Raw genomic sequence first — 21,185 nt, 5'->3', positions numbered from 1 at the left:
TTCCATATTTTTTGTGGGTACGAAATTTGCTGATGTTGTAAAAAATGTACCTTATCAGTTTCTGTCAAGTTATTGAGCAATTGCAGCTAGATAGCAGGACCTGTGAGGAGTAAATGAATGTCAAAGTCAGCTGTGGTTTAGTATTATTGTAAATGTTTACAGTTTTCAGTGAATGGACGTTGGGAGGTGCTATTAGTGATATATTTCATCTTAAGTGTTTCATGGTAAGCATAGATAAGTGCTCCTCATAGCCAGGAAATTTCTGCAGAAAAATTGTTATCAGGAACCAATACTGCAATAAGAGCTTCTTATCTTATGTTTTTGAGAAAGTATTAGTCACTCTCTAGTTTCCACTCAATTTATAAAAAGGAAGATGGGTCAATATTACATTAAATTCCATATAGTATATATCTCTTCACTACGTATATTTCAAAACTTTCATATAACTGACTTTTCTCAATATTATTTACAGAGTGTATGTCTTAGCACACATTTGCTTCAATAGGTGTGTTATGGCAAAGAGGGAAGTAATTTCCTCTGTAGGCGCCGTTGTTTTTATTACATTGTACTGAGGCAGCAGCCAATTGCTAGCTGCCCCAGAATACCTCTAGCAGCAACTGACTCGGCAATGATATCATCGTTCTCAAGTCAAACTGCAGTGCACATGATGTCCCGCATGCCTGGCTATGAAGGTATGCCACAAAATGAAAGTGGCATGCCTGGCACTTATTCGATATCCGAACAACATCCACCAAACCAACAATCTTCAGCCGGGGCTGTCCATCTCTCTAGACCCAACACTCATCTCATAGTTCAAACTGGGAATACACGTCAAGCTTACAATCTAGGCAACACAGGTAATACCGATAATGTTATTTTGTCAACATTGCTTTTTTCAAACTAAAATATCTGTTATGACTTTTTTGTTATGGTCTGGTAACAATTTTTCTATTATTTTACTATTTCCATGGTTTTGGAAATGGCTTCAAAATTATTTAGGGGAAATATTTACACTGAGCCAGTTTTTAGCTAATGGACAGCTTATGCGCATATTGGTTTAATAGGTTGTAGTATAATGGAAACTGCAAAATATTTGACAAAAAGATTTTTTATTGAGGCGTGTGCTCTTAGATACACTAATTCCACATTCGTGTGGTCAGGAGAATTGGGTATTGTTAGAATATTTTTTTATTCAATCTCCTGCTTATTATGTAAATTTGATCATAATTGCTATTTGTTATTCATACTTATGTTGATAATTTTAAATTGTTTATTATTGAAATACACCTTTGTTGTCCAAGGTCGCTCAAGCCTTCCTCACCTATCCACAACTCAACATCTTGCTGGTCACATGACAAGAAATCTTGTAAATCAAATACCTGTATCTAGTATTGAAGCAAAGCATATACGAGATGGGCTTGCTTTAACTGATCATGTATCTTCGGAATCACCACAGAAGAATGATGGACCAAATCAAGCAGGTATGCTATTTATAAAAATATTCCAACTTGAGGTATCAATTTGAGAAAATTTTGCTTCAACGGAAAACTGAATTCAAAATTATTGTCATTTGATGAAAGTGTAGTTTTGGAGATTAGGTAATTAAGGTTACTGTTTTTAGTCAAATTTATCCAATTATTCAAAGCATGCTTTTTGGAATATCATACTAATAATCGAACAAACGAGGTAACCCTTAACCACAAGCTAATGTCAATGGTGTCCAGTGCTAACATTCTACGTGCCAAATCAAACAAATAATCACATACTATTTTCTTTCAGGTACAGTGACATATGCTACTCCCCAAGGAACTATACTTCCTCCACCAATGTGTCGTTTACCTGGACCCAGACCACCACAGCAAAACAGTATGTACATTCTACTCAATATTTCTCTACTGATATTCTATTGCCTTAAAAGTCAAAGGATTTGAGTGGCATGCTAGGAAATGTATCAATGCGCAACCAGTGAATACAAGATTTACATATTGATCACTAAGGGTGTCCAGCAAATCTTTCACACATCACTATCCCTGCGTGGGATTCGAACCTGTAAACCCACTCAGGGCTATCTAAAGCGCTTAGCATGTTGTGCCACACTGCTGTGAGCATTACCAGGTAAAACAATTCAGTGGAGAAAAAATGTAGATCTTTATTGTAAATAAGTATTTACCAATAATACTATACTTGTTGAAGGATATTACATTTTATGTACCATTATTAATGGTCAATAATCAAAGGATTGAGTTAAATGGTGTGCATTGATTGATATTTTTTTTCCTTTTGCTAATGAGATTATTGACTTTTTAACAGATCACAACACAATTCGGCGAAATCAATCGCATCCAGAAATATTGGAAGGAAGACAAGTCACTCCACCTGCTCAGACAAGTCGCTCACGACCGTCCTCTTCTCTTGGCGTTACTGGCTCGGCTGAAAAAAGGAGAAAAAAGAGAATTTCAGACACTTTATCTAATCCAACCATTTCCACAGCTTCTCGTTGGGTAAGCTAGAATTAAATGAGCACAATCATGGCTGAAATGTTATTGAACTTGAACCATATTCATTATACCTCTGAAAATACATGTGTTTTATTGCATTTAGTTCAGAGATATCCAACCTTATTTATTCTGAAAATTTTTTGAGTTCTCATAAGTTGTACAATTAACTTACGAATCAATGCTAAGTTTTTAAGTCGTGACTAACAAACAGACATTCATCTCTGAGATCACAATAACATTTATTATACAACAGAGAATGCTCCGATTCCAAAATGTTGCATTCTTCTACTTTATTACGGCAACATATGATCATGTAATAAATGGGAACCTTTATTGGCCAATTTATTTGTGTAGTAATAGTGTCAATTTATGGCTTGCCTAATTTTCCGGTTGAGAACCCCTGATTTAGTATAGTTTGATTATTTCTCAATTATTTATATTGATGGACAGTTGGGATGTTTGTTTTCAAATATTGCTGTATTCTATCTCTATACTTATATTAACCAATTCAATTAAAGTTTTTTTTTGATCGATTTTGTATTAAAATCATGTATTTCACTGCATTAGAATCAAATTTTATAACAAGGATTATATGATATTTGAACATAAGTATAGTCTTTGGTAAAATGTCATGGTCATGTGAACATAGTTTTTCATCCAAACTGATTTGCTCTTTTGATTCGGATGAATTTAATGATTTTTTCACTTTTCACGATGCAGGCATTTCTCCTTGCAAATTTGCATCAGTTAGTCTATGTGGCACTTCTTAGTTTGGGTAGACAAGTGGCTGTTGAACTTTTTAATGACATCCTTCAGCTCTCCAATTTTTTATGTCAATACAACAGTTTTTGAGTTAATGTAAAAGTCATGGTGATTTCCCATTCACTTCAGACTCACTTGGAAAGGTGTCGTGGACTGGCGGTTTTGGCTAAACGAGGGGACACTTATAAACAAGCAAAGTTTGTTAAAGTCAGGTTGGATGGTCAGGTATGATTCCCACTTCTTAAAATTTTGTAACAAGAAAGTTATACAAACCAGAAAATAGCTACTGACATGTTCACCTTGCTTGTGTGGTTAATTCTGTTTGCTTCTGGTTAATTAGTAATCTGCATTTTGTAATTTCAAACCTCAATAAAACAAACTGATGGTGAGAACTATGGGATATTGGGAGAACATGAAATGTTGAAAACAATTCACAATAATATATTACTTCTAAAACTTTGCATCGCTATTTTATAGTGCTTACTTTTCCGAAGTTTCGTTCAGAGTAATAATAGTAACATCCCACAACAAATCTCATTTTGGTAACCATAAATTTATATTTTTGCCTCCTGATTTTATTCATAATGTAATAGTTGGTAATTTATAGTTGTTCAATTTTTTATATTATTTTGCCTTGTTAGGTTGGAGTATTGTTTGATGGTGACAAAGATAAAGCAATCAATTATTTTATGGATCCTGAGAAAACTGATCATGTGAGTTGTTAATTTGAGTTCAATAAAAGTTTGAGTTTATAAAAAGCATATTGATTTCATAGATATCAACAAGGTTCATCAGGGGTGCTTACTTTTTTGGAAAATAGTTTTTTCCTCAGTTATAAACTTTACTAATACCAAGTTGTATGTTTTTATTCTTGCATCTCAATAATACACACACTTTTTGGTTTTCTTCAATTTATCTGCAAATATTTTTCAGTGTTTTCTATTTTGCTTAGAAAATTTGATCATGGCGTAGGTTATATTTTGCTATACAAGTGAAACCTGTTTGAACAAAGAAGTGCTTTCCCCAATTTTTCTAGTTACTGAACAGAATGGTGTAATATTATTTTACGATTCAACAGTTTATTATTGTTGTTCAAGTTAGTTTAGCAAACTTGTTTTGTGTATTTCAAAAGAAATATTTTAATGTGACAAATGGGGTTTTCAATTTTTTTTATTGGGTTAGTGCATGCTATAAATGCTTTTATTACATCCTGTCATGAATGAAAATGTGTAAAATGAAAAGTATTATATTTGGAAAAATTGTGTTGTGTTGAGTATTCTGACTTTTATATTATATTTTTTACTAACAATCTCATTTATGGAATTTGCATGTGCATAGTTTTTTCTCTGATGATATTTATAAAGGTCATAATATAGTAGCCTAGATAGTGTGTTTAGGCTCGTATATATTTATAGCTTGACTTAATGGATTTTGTTTTGGACTTTGCGTTGAAAGCTCAATAATTTCCCATATAAACTCTTTTGCCTAATATTACCACTCTTTAGGTTATTGCTGATTTTCCATTGGATAAAGAGCACAATTTACTTACCAGAAGTAAAGTAATTTGCAAAGTTCTTCCTGAATCTTCGGTTTATAAAACAGCGTATGTGCAAAACTATAAGTAAGTTATATTCATATGGAAACTAAGAAATTTACCTATATTAGTTGATACCGGTATATTCAGGAAAGCATATTATGCTGTGCTTGTGACCTTGTTTGAAGTGCAAATGCTAAATTGTTATGCAAGTACATAGGAATCATTCAAGGTGTTTGCATTCAATTTACTTCTAACAAACAGCTACAGGACCAGAGTGACTTAAAATTTATTCTTGGAACAATGGTTTTCACTTCTCAGTCCGAAACTGCTGGAATTATCAAACTTCATCTTGAAATGATATATTGATGTGTTTTTGTGTACAAAAGGACCCTCAATAAACTTCTGTATAAGAAATAGTTGCATCGTCTTTTTTTTATCGTTTCATTAATGACAATGCATAATTCAAGTTAATCACGGATTGGGTGGTTGTAAAAGAACAGTAAATGGTACATCATTAAGAAGGTCTAAGAAGCTTCACATCATGTTGTTATCAAATATACCGCTAATAATTTATTATGTAACTTCGAGTTGGGTTGCGCAAGACTAACTCCCTATCCTTCCTCAATGCCTTTATGCTAGTGGATTCGTATGCGTATAATGCTAGGATTCTATCTAATTCAAGAGTCCTTCTGCACACTAACACAAATGTATTTCTGTATCGTTCCGTCCAACCAAAGTCAGACTTCTTCAGACGAGCAGTTTACAACAATGGCCATTTGTGTTAGTGGGCAGCAAGATTGTTCTTGAATTGGATTATTTATTATCATGTTGTTGTTATAACAATCATGTTGATTATTATTATTATGTTGATAATTTCAGTGAAGAAACTGGAATCTTCACTGTACGTATGGAAGATGACGTCAATGATTTATTCGTCCCAAGAGAACGAGTCCGTCAGATGATTGCACCATGGCTTTTTCCTAATCTACCTTCTCCACCTCCAAGGTATGTTTATTGCTGGTCCAAGCATGGTACCACAATATACTTTTATCTTCGAAATTTACATTTTTCATAGTATTACTATAATAAAAAAGCCATATGATATGGATAAAGGTATTTTATTCATGAGGTATCCCATAATTGGATTTTTTGTTTGATAATAGTTAATGTCAAGTCTATTAAATTGGGAAATTATTCTAATTCTAAGTATTGTAGATAATTTTATTGTGAATCACTGGAGTAGAGATTGACATTATTAATGCTCACGAAAATGTCACTAAGGACAAGTGGATAAACAAATTTTGAATCAGGGTGTGCAACCTTTAATACAGGAGGGCCAGACACCAATACCTGGGTGAAACCGTAGGCCGCACCTTCGTTTAACATATGCTTACTAGTGGTTGCTGGTACAAAAATTTGGGTTATTGATTTTATGACATGCATTGTTTCGCTTTGCATAAGCTAGCTGGTAGGGCATTGTAATGTCATGACCATAGATAATAAATTGGACTCAGGTATAGGCTTTCAACGCAAAGAGATTGAAAAAATTCACACATACCAGATTGAACAAAATTAAAAACTCGTTACGCAGGCCGAACACCATTCAAAATTGGCACTTTTCCGAGGGCCGCAAGTTACAAACCCTTGATTTAAATCATGGCGATATGTAATTGAATTCGTGTTGAATATGCAATAATTTTTTTTATATTGCCTTTCTCTTAAGAGCAATGTCAACATTTTTTAAACTTTATTCACTACTTTACCATCAATTTTACCATGCCATACTTGAATCAATCATGCAGTGACTAATGATCTAGACATGATCAATATCACCTTCAGGCAATAATACACAAAAAAAATTGCCGGTAATAATGAAACTCTGAATACTTTATATGGCATTTACAATGACTGAACAATAATGGCTTCAATGGTGGGTCTATGTTTTGTGACATACTGCAACACAAAATGATTTCAGGTGCACTGTGGAATGTTATTTGATTTCCCAAAAAATTATTTTTTATTCAGCCTTATTTAGAACTTGTCATAAAATGCTAAAGATTGTTAAAATTAATGCTGTTAGAGAAGTATGATCGACTATACCAGCTTATGTGTTGCTTTGATTGTGAAACTTTTTCTTGTTGTAATTTACTCTGAGGTTAAATATTCTTTCCAATACAATATGATTTGTATAATATAACATAAAATAAAATCACATGAATTTGAAATGTTTAAGAATCTCTGTTCTGTGCCACTAAAAAAATAAAGATATTTTTTTCATATTGATTTCCCAAATACAGAGGACACAGGATCTTTTTGCTGTATTTTAAATCTTACGTAGTGTTCATTGGTAATTTAAACAATTTCAATCAGAGATAAAACCCATTGATTTTCTTCCTTTCGTTGTCAAATTGCAGACACGAAGGTGATTCAGATTGTGATTCTGATTTTCGACCAACAAACACAGACGATGAAGCAACAGAGACTGCTTCGGAATCCGACAGCGAAAACAACAACAATAATTCGTCGATGAATGCTGATATATCAGCGGAAAGTAGACGAAGTGCTTTAGTAAGATCTCGTAGAAATCCAAGCGGTGAAGTCAGGCTTCATATGACTGGATCTTCCATGGACCACAGGTAAAATGTTTGAACTTCTTTTTTTGAAGAATTATCTGTACAGAGTGTCATTACTATTATGAAATGTCATTGAAAAAAATTTATTCAAAACTTTTAAACTTCAGTTTGTGTATGATGGTACCCAAATGTTTCAGGAATCTAGGAAGCTTTGCGGTTGGTACAAATATTGTGTTCTATCTAGAATATGTTCCAAATGAACTTATTTTTTCGGGTTCACTTTGAATAATTGTCCATTCAAGAATGTCTGTAGTGACCTTTATTAGGAATCGAACTGTTTCTTTTTTGCCTTCTCCTGCTTCTAAATCAAGTTTTACCTCAATTAAAATTTAAGATATAGGGTAAAGTAAAGTAAATATGCCTGTTACAGCAGCATATCCTAGGCTTTTCGTCTTATTTTGTATTTCACATTCATATTTACCCTCCTCATTAATGACAACTGGTAACTCCTTTCTAATTTGTATTTCAATACTGACTACTAAGTCGTGTTTTTCTGGTAAGTAAGCAACCAGGCAGCCGGTTGATATTTTTCGCTGACTGGATTTGAAGGCTAATTTTCTTCGGCTTATCCTACTTAAGTATCAGCAAAGGCTCTTGTGTGTTTGGCTCAATTTCAAAAATTGATTTTGTTCTGGTAGCTAGAGAGTACAGTGAAATGACCAAGAAGAAATCAGATATTTAAATATGGCCAGAATTTGTCTCGTTCCATATAGTGAATTGAGAATAATAAATCTTGAAACTATGCCGTTTTAAATACCAAATAATTGTCATTAAACTAGCTCATCAAAATCAAAGTTCACAATCAGTGTCGTTTCATCATTATTTGCAAAGCCCATGCCATTTCGTAGTCAGTTAGAATATTCTATTTTATAAATGAAAGAATTTTGCTAGATTTGTTTTCAGAATAGTGCATTATTGTTACTATTGATAGTTAATACTATGACATATGCCATACCATGTTTAATAATTTTTTCAAGTTAAAATGATATTTGTTTTTGATACAATTGCTTACCCGTATTAATCAACTTTATTTAGTTTTGATGGAAATCCATATCTTGATCGTTCACGTCATCAAAGTGGAACAAGTGACATCAGCATACCTAGTCCTGAGGTATGGTCTCACTTTATGTTTTTTAAAATATCTAATGGAGATTTGTAGAAATTATACAGGGAGTGGGTATTATAAAATTTTCAATATTATCTTTCTTGAGTTTTTTGAAAATGTAATTTCTATATTTATAGTTATATTTTGCTTTATCATTTTGTTTCTGGCCAGACATTTAAATACTTGTTACTCAGGCTGCATCTCGCATGCAAATCTTTTAATCTCAATCATCTCGATGTTTTGAATTTTTGAGAACATAATTTCTATATTTTATAGTTCGATTTTGCTTTTTGGTAGGTATTTAAATACTTGTTATACAGGCTGCATCCCGTATGCAAATCTTTCAATCATTCAATAATATTTCTTACTTAGTTCCACGCAATATCAATTTTACATTCGAAGCGAGTTTTAAAACGAGTGAATATGCAAATTGAAGTGAAATATTTTCGAGAAAGCAAATGGTTGCTATACCTTGCTCAACTAACAGAAAATTTTGAATTACGATATACCATATTTCTTCGCGTATAATACGCACTTCCAAGACCAAATTTCAAGGTCAAAATAAGGGGGTGGGTGCGTATTATGCCAAAAACATCGTAAAGAGTAACGAAAACCCAATATGCGTATTATGCATGGATATCAAAAAATTCTCGCCACAGGTGTGCTAAAATACACATGCGTGTTATCTGTGGGTGTGTATTATGCAAGGAGAAATACGGTTATTTCAACCTTTAGATAATATATATTTGATATGTTTGAAGTTTCAAATTTAGAATTTGGGATTACTGGACTATTCAACTGTGATCACTTTTTATTCATCGAGTTTTGTTATTTTTATGTTTTTTTCAGATGATCAGAGGAGGTCGAAGTTCATCAGCTAGAGCGATGCTCTCCTCCCCAAGAGGAAGTTCTTTGTCGCGACCAAATTCTGCTCTCAGTGAGCGCAGTATCAGTCGTTCGTCATCTCGTTCTGTTACTCCAGTAACTGCTGGTCAACAAAAATATAAGAAAAATGAAATTGTCACCATGTCAACTGGTGTAAGGAAGAAATTCAATGGTGTGTTTAATAGCAACACTTCGAACAAAGCCCTTATACAAGCATATACTGATATCTAAAGCTATCATATGTATTTGATTTTGCGCCCACGGTTCAAAAAACTTTTTAGTTTTAGCTTAGTCTACTTAATTTGATAAACACTGCTGAGATTGGCTACAATTAACTATTTTTTTAAAAGGAGGTGCAGACATGGAGCCACTATCAGCAGCTTTCACTAGATATCATTACCGATGACTGCATTAATTTTAAGTAAATTGACTGCGGATTGTTTGATGCTTTATTCTTCTGCTTCAATTTGTAGACGGAAACCTGTTTAAAACAAAACTAGAGTTTTTTTAATGGAAAAGTAGCGCACTGGGTATTGAGTGTCTCAGGAAACGGACCACGAAAATAAATTTGAGAACCTCTGGGTTAGGGATATTGAAATAATAGTCTTCATTCATTCTTCATTATTGGAACCTGAAAAATGACAGAATAATATAATTTCATTGTATGTATAAACAGGTAAACAATGGAGAAAATTATGCTGTCGAGGAGATTGCATGAAGGAATCGCAAAAACGGGGACTCTGTTCAAGACATCAATCCATGCAATCCAGAACTGTTCCATCGACTCCTAATGATGAAATATTGGTTGGACATCAAAGTAGAACTGCTGACCCTCTTCCTGGTAGAGCAGCATCTGCCGTTTTACCATCTGAGTCACCTATAAGACATCGCTATGTCCACAGAGGATCTAGTTCTTCTCTACAGGGATTGTATTCTCCTACTAAGGTTCAGGTAAGATAACAAGTTTGTAATTATATTTTGTTTAAATACAAAATTTCAAATAAAAATAACTAAGAAATTGAAGTTAAAAGGTTTTTTTTATCTATGGAAATTTCTGTTTTTCTATAAAAATGACCATTTGTCTGTTGAAATATTGATTCATACCAAATATTTACAACTATTTTCAGCATTAATGTAAGTGTGATGCAAGTATACCCTGTTATATTAAAATGTGGAAAATTGTTGTGACAGGTTAAGCCACAATACCACTTATCACCACCTGCCGCATCTCCTGCTCCTATATCTTCAAAATTTCGTAAACGGTACGTCACAGTGACTGATGAGCACGAAGCTGCCAGAAGTCTCGTTAAACTAGGTACTGTGGTTTTGTGTTATTAATTTTTAGTTTCAGGTCACCCAAAAAACAAAAACCATAAATTATCAAATACTTCTACCAAATTAACAAAATGTATTTAACACTTGAACTTCTGTGTGTGTATGGTTGTGCCCAAACGTTTCGGTAATCTCGGACACTTTGCACAAAAGTTATGTTCTCTCTAGAATATTTTTTAGATAACCTGGACTCTGTTTTGTCACCCTGTATGTGCATTAGAATAGCAAGTTTTGTTTGTTTTTAATAAATATATTATATATTGCGTTTATAAATCTTCGATATTATCATTTGTTTTACAGCTTGCAGCCCTATTGATTCGAAAGTACATGCTGGACCGAGCCCTCGAAAATCCAATGAATTTGTGACGACGCCAAGCCCATTGACTGTTCGTAATGGTAGCCAGTCGAATCTATTTGCACCCATACCCCAATCTCTGACAAGTACACCGTTCAGAGACAGCTTGGCAGTACCTGCAGGAGGCCAGGGTCCCATTGGCACTGTTCTTCTCACCAACACAACGCCTACCAAGCAATGGGCACATGGAAAACGGCATGAAGCTGTAGAAATGGTATCGCCACAACTGCCGATAAGGTAAAGTATTTTTCTCCTGGCTCCACCATTAAACTTTTATGTACCAATAACGTAATATGAAGATTAGAGCAGTGAGTGTGACTAGATTATTACTTATCGATCTTTAGATCGGTAAGTATGTTGATAGGTATTTGTCTGTTTGTCTGTTAGATGAACGCGATATCTCACAAAGGCGTGGTTGAATCTGCTCCATATTTCGCATGTGCATTCATCATATCTCGGAACAGAAGCCTATTGATTTTGGATGAATTATATTGTATAATTAGCGAGTTATTAATTAATTAGTGATGGGACACGCAGTGTCACTATAGAGTCATGAATCGAAACCGCAGTTTCGATCGATGAGTCTTCAGTCTCCGACCGATATTCTCGTTTTGATGTCGAAGGTTAAGGATCATAGGTTTAATTCTGTGGATCTCAAACATTTATGATGCTAAAAGTTTTTTTCTAATGGGTTTGCCTCAGTTATTTTGTTTGGTGAAAAAAATTGATAACAATTAACAAAACAGTTAACAAAGCGCAAGTAAAAGAATAAGTACATTTTGGTCACAGAATTAAACTAATCAAACTTAATTTAATATCACTTCTATTGAATTGAATTTACAAGTAATTGTTACCTTTTTAGATCCCAGATTTTATATTTATCAAAAAAATATATTAAAGACAATAAAGTGAAATTGATTTTGTTAATACTTGGGCTTTTCTTTTAGACATGGTAGTCATATCGCACCTTCGTTTGGACAAAGTTTGTTCAGTTGTAAATCTCCAAGCAAATCAAGACATGGGGTTTTGCTGCAACCTAGTTTGCAACATGGAAGGTACTCAATTGCTTTAACCCATGCAACTAACAAACCTGATGGCACTTCTATAAATGATGGAGCTGACTCAGGAGTGGAAAGTATAGGTGAGTGCAGAGCAGGACTTGATTGATGAAAAAAAAAAAAGGAAATTTTTTGTATTTCCCTCTCCTAAATAATTATCGTATTAGATTAAATAAGTATTCAAATATTAGTTTATTATATATTCAAAGTATTACACAAAAATAGTTATTCTATTGGAGATTCTATTTGCACTCTTTTTGTAAATCTCTAAGTTTTTTTTCCTATGGACCTCACAGACCAATCAGCTTCAGAGCATATCATCTTTTTTTTTTATCTTATTAGAAAATAGATATCTTTTTAGAAAATAGAAGCTGCGGGAATAGGTTTTCATCAAAATGTTGCAATGTATAGCGAAATGAAATGGCTTAGCAGTAGGAGCTTTTAACACATCTGTGTTGGCATTGAAGATCACACATCTCTGGTTCAAATCTTGTGCCCCGTTTTATCCCGGGTGTGATAAATTGGGTAGATCGGTCCTTCCAAATAAATGTAGCTTCGTACTTCGAAAGATATCAACGGCTACTTGTTTGGGGTCTTGTTGAGAACAAAATAATTACAATATTCTTTCTTGTCATAAACAGGTCACACTCCGACTCCTACAACCCCTGGCATTAACTCAAGACCTCACAGTCCTAATGTTTTTGTCAGTCCATCATCCAGTGGAATACAACCTGGTGTAGCTCAAGCTGTTGCTGGCCATTACAGTCACCATTATTCACGGAACGAGGGTTATGTGATTTCACCTCCAACGATAATATCTAATCCTTTGAGAAATCAAAGGTTTTTTCCTCATGACCAAGGTCAGGATGGTGGAACAGAAAGACAATCTCATTCCGGGGCAGATGCATCAGTGATAAAGCAACCCGTAGGAAAATACATTCGGGCGCCTAATTCTTCAAGGCTCAACTACATGCCAGCGAATAATCAAGACCACAGAAGTGGTATAATAGCACCTACCCCTCAGCATGCGGCCACATCTTCCAGTGGCAGGGTCCCACAGCATCCTCCTTTACCCATCGGGGCATCACTACCATCTTCTGTCAAATATGGTAGAGAAGGTCGCTCCGCTTTTCGAGGTGCAGATGGAAGGAAAAGTGAGGACCGAACTCGACAAGAACAAAGACCTGATGAGGCCGGTGGTATTTTAGTTCCAAGAACACGAAGCACTTCATCGTCAACCACTATATCTGCTAAATCAAATTCAAGAGGCAGCACGCCTGCTCATGACCCAGGTAAAGTACAAAATTAATTTAAAAAACATTGAAATTAAATTATAACAATATAGCTTATTGGTTTGAAAAGTGGAGAACTTCATATCATTGTTAACTGTGAATTTTTGGTTTTTGTATTACTTTCCATTTGTATCCATTTTCACACCTCTGAAATAAATTGATCTAAATTAAATTGATGACCTTAGTTTTCCCGACTTCGACTGACCACCAAATCACAACAATTTGCGCAGCTTTTAATGTTGATGATGTCATCATACCCCCAAAAAACAATGAATCCCATAGATTTCACTGAAATTTTTGAAATAGGCAAAGGTAATAGCCCGCTTGCGACAATAATATTAAACCACTCAAAATTTTCTTCAAATGATTTTTTGTAAAACCTCTTATGCTCAAGAAGGTAGGTAATTCTGTTGTTGTCAATGGTCATGGGATTTTCCTAATAGTTAAACTGAGAACTAGTTTCTCCACTATTTTTTATTAGTACTGATAGATGTTCCACATATCTGGTATTCTCAGTGTTCAATATTAATACACTTCAGCTTTTTTGCCAAAGCCAAATAATACAAAACATTCTAGAATCATAAAGCTTTTTTCCAAGATGCTTGCTCTGAAACTTTGACTTTGCGATTTGCAAATATTTTATAAAGTATTTTTAACCTCGTTCTGAATAAGGTTTTGGGTAAGCATGTAACAAGGAGTTTCAAACCGAGTTCTGTAACATATGACAACTATTTACGTATTACAGGGCCATTGACGGAAATATTGTTCTGTGGGGAATGCTCCATTCAGAGCCCCCTAGGTACTAGCTAATCTTTATATTTCTTTTAACAGACTCTAATGCAAGCTATGTTGACCAAAATCAAATCACTGTGCAACAACAACATCAACAACAACATGTTCCTGTACTAACCATTCCTGAACAAAGACACACTCGAATTGTACACAATCAACCAACAAATATACCAAGTGTCAGCGCTCATTCTAGTGCCATGCCACATTCAAGGTTGCAAATGCAACAACAAGCAGTGCTTCAGTACCCTGCTACACATTTGGTTCAGCAAGGTATGTAAATAGCTACTAATGCAAGCAAAAGTTAGGTTAAATAATTTTGAAGTCGTAATTTTTTAGTGATGTAGGGACATCATTATAAAACTTTATTTGAGTCTTGACTCTGAGTATTCACCATATGTTGTGAGAGGATTGCTGGACTCCTCGCCGATGTAGTGTGTTTTGCATAACCGCTGGTCCACGTAACCACTGGTCCAAGTCCATGCTTTCGAAAACTGACTAACTAATCCCATACCCAACATGTGGTGACTGGACGAGAGGCCATGGTTCGCCATATGATTAAGTTCTTGTATCGCCTTTCCTCGCCCCCAGGATAAATATGTAAATCATATCCTCTTATTTAATTTGGAATGTATTGGGTCTAGGTGTGTAGTCGAGTAACTTAAGCTGGATTTATTCAATAAATGATAATAATGGAAACAAGAATGAGACCTTCCAGAAGTATGCGCATCAAGATGTCGCACAATCTGAACTCAGGTTGTGTACCAAGTTAGTGTTCAGGTTATGCGACATCTTGGTGCGCATACTTCAGGAGTACCCAAGAATGATATATCTGTACACAAAGATCAAAAGAACAATTATGATTACTGCTACAGAAATAAAAGTTATACTTAATTTCTCTGAAAGAATTTGATAAAATTGTAATAGCTTCTAGTGATTTCTAACTTTGATTACTGGAAATTTAAAGTTAGCTGTGAAGAAACATGATTGTTTCCCATCAATAAGTTAGCAAAATGATCCATTGGTCTTCTTTATTCATGTCCAATAATATAGTTTCAGAGAATTATTTCAAGCTATTGATACTTTGAAAAAGATCTGAATTGTGATGACATACAATTCAATTATTTTTCAGGTAATGCTATGCTTCGAACCGTTACTCCTGGATTATATCCTTACGTTGGTTCTGGCTATCACCAACAAATTTTAACTTCAAACACAGCTCCTGTAGCAGTTGTAACATCCACAGTAACTTCTGTAAGCTGCTCATCAGCAGTGGTCTCCATCGGTGCCAATCCTGTCGTACCTGAAGGGTTAGTGCCACAGATTCTGTACCCTGGTATTTCAGCTCTTGGCGGTCTCCCACCTGGAGCGACGTATATTGTTGTTCACCCCAATCAGTTTGCAAGTATGCATCAGACAGCATCTGTTCTACAACAACAAACTAACCAATCTTCTCTACCAACACTGCCTCCTCGACAGGTGAAATGAATTTTTTTCATTTATATAGCTCTATATATATTTTTCGCCTTTTGTTCTAAACAGGGCTCGTAAAAACAGCCATTAATATGTAAGAATCTACTATTTTTGGGAGTATCGGAATTGTCCCATTGCGACATTGCCTGCCCAATTTATTACACCCCGAGTGAAGTGGGGTGGACATTTGATTTGAACCCGAGATGTGTAGCCTGTAATGCTAATACAGTTAACTCCAATGCTCGAACCGTATCTCGTCCCAATTTATATTTTTGGGACTGTTTAGTGGGTCTTCTATTTAAAATACTTTACATTTATATTGCCATTCCTATTTTTTCATGTTTTGAATACATTTTTTTTTTCATAAATTTGATTAGAGTAATGTTGTTGATTGTTAACTAAGAGTAACAAAAAAGCTATTATGTAGGTCTGAAAAGACTCATATTTGACTTACGGAACCTTTTGACTGTACTGGTGGAACCCTGGTTGGAAAATACTGATGTAGATATCCTTTTGAAGCACAGTTTTTCGGCTTGTGATGCCATTTTACCATATTCAATTTTTTTACTTTTATTTTAGATGGAAACAAAACCTTCTGTTCTGCAGCAACCATCTCAGCATCAACCAACGTCAATTTCTCGTCAGTCTCACGATATTTCAGCAACGGTTTCTAATCCTCATCGATCACTGGAATCTTCTGCATATCCTGTACCTGACTCATTGAGACAACAACATACTTTGCAAAGTACAACTCGCCGAACTTCAGAGGAAACATTGCCACAAACAGAGGTAAAGGGTTAATATTTGGATGAACAAGAAGGCAATTTTTAAAAATATATAGACTTGAAAGTCAAATGACTAATATGACCACCATAATGTCAGCAAAATTTCAGACAAATGTTAATGATTTTCACAAATGTCTCATAAAGGTGTGGCGTGAATAATAAATAAACTGGGGTGAAATGTCAGGCTCTATAGGAGATAGGAAATTTTAAGTGAAATAAAATATCTTAGTAATACCTTTGTAGCAGCAGCTTCTATCTTTTTTGAAAATCTGAAAAAGAGTGGCCCATGAGGTACAAAAAAAAACAATTTTGCAAAATGATACATAGGCCCACTTTATATCCAAAAATAACTGAGTCACTAAAAATGAAGGTATGAAAATACTTGTTTGAATAGGTGTAATAAATTCATTTTCCATTTCCAAGAATGTCAGGGTTTTCTGGATGTTTTAGAATATGTTTTCTAATAAAGCTTATCACAAACAAACTGAAGTAGTCTGAAATTATAATCAATTTTCAAACAATATATCTAAATCAGGGTTGTTTTATTTTAATCATTGTTAATTTTAGTTTTTTACTTCATCTAATACCCTTGCATTAAATAATAAAAATATATGGTATCGATAAGTTCTCTTGTCTCTTGACAACTTGAAAATTGTCAATAATCTCACATACACCTTGTATATTTTACATTTTTCACGTAATACTTTCTTTTCAAAGGTACCTCATGCTATCCCCGAGCAGAGGCCTGTTTACCAATGGCACCAATTGTTGCCATATTTGGGCCATTTTCCTTCAGCTGAGACGACATCTCCTCCACCAATGAACGGAGTAGCAAATGACGGACAGACACAAATGCCTCAAGCAGAAACCGATGGTACAACGAATGTTCAAAGCGTTGAAAGAATACAACAGTCGAACCACACGCATCATGATACTTCAATGAACCGTGTCGTGGCAAATTCTGCAAGGAAGTGAGTTTTTTTCATTTTTTTTTTTGGAAAAATTGCTCAAAGCAAGGTCATATGCACTCACTCAGAAATCGTAGAGATTGATCTTCGAGAGAATTTTTGGGAAACCAATGAAGTGCCAAGAGCTACTGAGACAAGAGGGAGCTGTGATTGATTAGCAGTTACTTGAATCACTCTACATTAGTGATGAGTCGACCCATTTTCTTGAATATAATCATTCCCCCACAAGATTTCAAACACCCTCACAATGTTATCATATTCCATTAATGGAAATTGACCACCGGTTTACAACGGCGAGTCCAGCAATTCTTTTACACATAATATTCCTCTGCGAACCCGCACAGGGTAATCAGATTCAACACTACCAAAACTCTACCAAACTTTTGTTAAAATATTATTATACTTTTATCTTTACAGCAGGACTGACTCTCATGAAGCATATCAAACTTTTGAATATGTAGTACAAAATCCAAGACATAGTACAACAGAATTTACAAAACTCGCCATCGCAACCTCAAGCGCTCGTTCTAATCCCGGTGAATGTGAAGCTGCCGTCAGACGCTCTTATTCATCGGATATTGATCATCGTCAAACAAAAGATAACTCGTTACACCCACATGATGAAGACGATGTGTAAGTTTCATTTCCCAAAATTAAAATGCTCAATTTTAAATATGAGTGTCCTCCTCAAGAAAACTTCTCTTACTGAGACTAATTTGTTCTTATTGGTACAGCTAGTAATGTCTATTAAACCAAAAAAAATCTTAACGACATTAACTGGTAACAGCCTTTGTAACCTTACCGATTTACTCAATTTTGGGTACTCCTGAAGTATGTGAACCAAGATGGTCGACACCGGAACGTAGTATGTGTACCAGGTCAGGTCATAATTTTATTCCAATTTTCCTTATTTTAGTTCTATTATGAGTTCGGGACTAGCCAAGTGACTCCCGTAGTATTTGTATCTGAAATTATGGCCTAACCCTAACCTGGTACACATACTATGTTCTGGTGTCCGCCATCTTGGTTCACGTACTTCGGGAGTACCCAATTTTGTACCAATTTTTGTTGTGTTATGTTGGTGTTGCATGTTAAAATCTGGTTTAACCCTATACCCATCGCTCAGAGTATAATAATTGATGACAATACTCGACCGAAAAGTTTTTTTTTTCCTAAATATTGGCTCCTTACCATATCTTACCATATCTCTTGTACAAAGCCTCATAGCTAAGATGTGTAAACGTCCCATAAAAAATGGATATAACATTGACTCCTATGTTACATGCGAAATGAGAAATTTGTGAAATTCTTGAGCTTCTGAAAATCAGCATTTATAATGATATAAACTATGTTTCTGATTTTTTTTATACACACCTTTTGCTCCATACATGACTCTGCATAAGCAGCAACTGATATGTAAGCTGCCACTTTATTTTGGAATAACATAATCTTCCAGGCTCGGCCTTGCTCACCCAATTTTTTTATTCGGTTGTGGTATTGCTCATTTAGATGATAAATTCAATACAAATTAAGATTCTTCTTTCTTTGATCATTTACTAAACATTGAATAATTTTTATTTTTCTAGGTTTTTACCCACTGTGAATCCCCATGCATCCCAACAATACTTTTCAATGTCGTCTCCTTCGAGTAATTCCACGGAACAAATCCAAGTTGCAAGACCATCAAGTGAGAGTGAACATTTGCCTCACGTTTCTCCACCTAAGAAACGATCATTGTCAACAGGAGTGGCAAATAAAGATGATAAAACATCAAAAAAGGTAATTAAAAGGAATTATGTAGCCATATTTTTGCCAGTTTCTGGACAATATACTTTTCTATTATGTGCCACTAATATCTGTTTTCAAAAAATTAGAATAACCCTTATCGCCTTTTTCTAGTGAGATTTGCTTTTCCTGCAGAAAAATCATGTATTTTCAATAAGTCAACTCGACACATAATTTTTTTTACATTATTTTTGTTTATTCATGTACAGACAGGCCACAGCCCACAGACGTTGCCTACATATATTATTACACCCTTTTGAGGTGCCAAATGTATCAATTTCAAAAAATTGGAAATGAATTTATTGACATTAAAGAATCCAGAATACCAAATTGGAAATTAATATCCCTATTTCTAAAATATATTTACTATAATTGGTGTTAGTTTAGGGATTCATATCAATCAGATAGTTAATGATGGAAAAATGTGCGCAAGCTATATGTTATCGATTTGAAATAAAAACTTGAGGTGCTATCGTATCCATCGATGAAATGATGAAACATATAAAGTAAAAATTTTAGGTCTTAAAACACATAAAAGCTTATGCAATGACCAGCTATGCCCAAAACAAAATGAATATTGAAATTCATATGAAATTGGTTTTAATGGATAAAATAATTTCTTGATTTTGGGAGTACCGTAATATAAAGATTGCCATTTTTATAATTTGGCATCTGATGGTCAGACAAAAATAGACTTAATTTTACCTATATCACTGTAAAAAAATTGAAAATTAGATTGAAAGTATTTGCATTATAAATTAAAAAAGTCTCCAATGATTTATATAAATTACCTGTTGAAATTGTCCAATTTCCCCAATATAAAATATGATTTCAGAATGCACTCGGAACAGCAAAATATTCTTTCTTGGTCATCATTGGCAGTAACCCATCTAGCTTTCATATCATTATCAACCACCTAATAAAAAAAAATTCTAATTAGAAAATTTGGATTTCAGCACAAAGGCACTACTGACAAACAGATACCCACTTCGTGTGCCAGTTTACTTGGCGAGGATCACATCAGGAGACCAATGAATGCTTTCATGATATTCAGCAAACGTCATCGTGCACTTGTTCATCAATATCATCCCAATCAAGACAACAGAACTGTTAGTAAAATACTTGGTGAATGGTGGTACGCTCTACAACCATCAGAAAAGAGAGAATATCATGATTTAGCTTTTCAGGTATAACTGACCTAATAATCTTTCATCGAATCTTCCAAAATTACAAAAATGAATCCTACTGGGCAGCTATTTTCCCGTCTTTCACATAATTCTTAAACTCAAATACTTCTATTCTGTTACAGGTAAAAGAAGCACATTTCAAAGCACACCCTGATTTCAAATGGTGTAACAAAGATCGCAGGAAATCAGGAAGCACATCACGATCTCGTCGGACATCAGAATCATCAGTGGGCTCTGCAGATTCGAGTTTGTCTCGACCACATAATCCTTCCACATCGTCTCACCACCCTGGCGTTTCTGGTTCTGGTGTTACGTCAGGTAGTGCCACCCCTTTTTCTCCTATGTCACCAAATGCTTCTGGGCACTTTCAAAATCAAATGTTGTCACCTGGCACAGCTTATACATCTTTGGCATCTCCCCCAATAAACCCAAGAATATTCCCTGTTGCAACCCACGGAATTTTGCCGTCTGTTCCCCATGTTGCACCACTAGCGGGGGTAGCAGCTCAGCGTCAAAGTATAGTCCTGTCAGAAGTCACTACCTCATCTGTTGTTGCGAGTTTGCAGAATCCTAATCACAGCAGTCAGCAACCAACCACGACGACTCTTCCTCATCAATTCTTAAAACCGGCAGCGGAATCGATAAGCAGCAGATCCAGAACTCCATCTTTGGAAATCGACCTCAAATGTAGAGAAAAGGTAGTGTGTCTTTAAATTAAAATACAGTAATTTTAGAAATGTT

General features: G+C 34.7%; 1 protein-coding gene across 1 annotated transcript in view; it reads left to right on the top strand.

Moving 5' to 3' along the window:
- Window positions 1-476: 476 nt before the first annotated feature.
- LOC120335449 (uncharacterized) overlaps window positions 477-21,185 on the top strand; it is a 36,801-nt gene continuing 16,092 nt past the window's right edge. The window contains exons 1-24 of the mRNA XM_039402954.2: window positions 477-857; window positions 1,302-1,481; window positions 1,780-1,866; window positions 2,311-2,501; window positions 3,390-3,485; window positions 3,902-3,973; window positions 4,766-4,881; window positions 5,677-5,802; window positions 7,212-7,433; window positions 8,466-8,541; window positions 9,385-9,592; window positions 10,097-10,371; window positions 10,612-10,735; window positions 11,053-11,344; window positions 12,055-12,248; window positions 12,807-13,457; window positions 14,289-14,519; window positions 15,379-15,725; window positions 16,299-16,508; window positions 17,222-17,475; window positions 17,890-18,105; window positions 19,059-19,251; window positions 20,214-20,444; window positions 20,567-21,142. Coding sequence (XP_039258888.2) covers window positions 629-857; window positions 1,302-1,481; window positions 1,780-1,866; window positions 2,311-2,501; window positions 3,390-3,485; window positions 3,902-3,973; window positions 4,766-4,881; window positions 5,677-5,802; window positions 7,212-7,433; window positions 8,466-8,541; window positions 9,385-9,592; window positions 10,097-10,371; window positions 10,612-10,735; window positions 11,053-11,344; window positions 12,055-12,248; window positions 12,807-13,457; window positions 14,289-14,519; window positions 15,379-15,725; window positions 16,299-16,508; window positions 17,222-17,475; window positions 17,890-18,105; window positions 19,059-19,251; window positions 20,214-20,444; window positions 20,567-21,142 — 5,397 coding nt within the window. The 5' untranslated portion in view covers window positions 477-628. The remainder of the gene's footprint in view (window positions 858-1,301; window positions 1,482-1,779; window positions 1,867-2,310; window positions 2,502-3,389; window positions 3,486-3,901; window positions 3,974-4,765; window positions 4,882-5,676; window positions 5,803-7,211; window positions 7,434-8,465; window positions 8,542-9,384; window positions 9,593-10,096; window positions 10,372-10,611; window positions 10,736-11,052; window positions 11,345-12,054; window positions 12,249-12,806; window positions 13,458-14,288; window positions 14,520-15,378; window positions 15,726-16,298; window positions 16,509-17,221; window positions 17,476-17,889; window positions 18,106-19,058; window positions 19,252-20,213; window positions 20,445-20,566; window positions 21,143-21,185) is intronic.

Source organism: Styela clava, chromosome 4, assembly GCF_964204865.1.
Source record: "Styela clava chromosome 4, kaStyClav1.hap1.2, whole genome shotgun sequence".
NCBI lineage: Eukaryota > Metazoa > Chordata > Ascidiacea > Stolidobranchia > Styelidae > Styela > Styela clava.
This window is presented reverse-complemented; position numbering and strand designations above follow the sequence as displayed.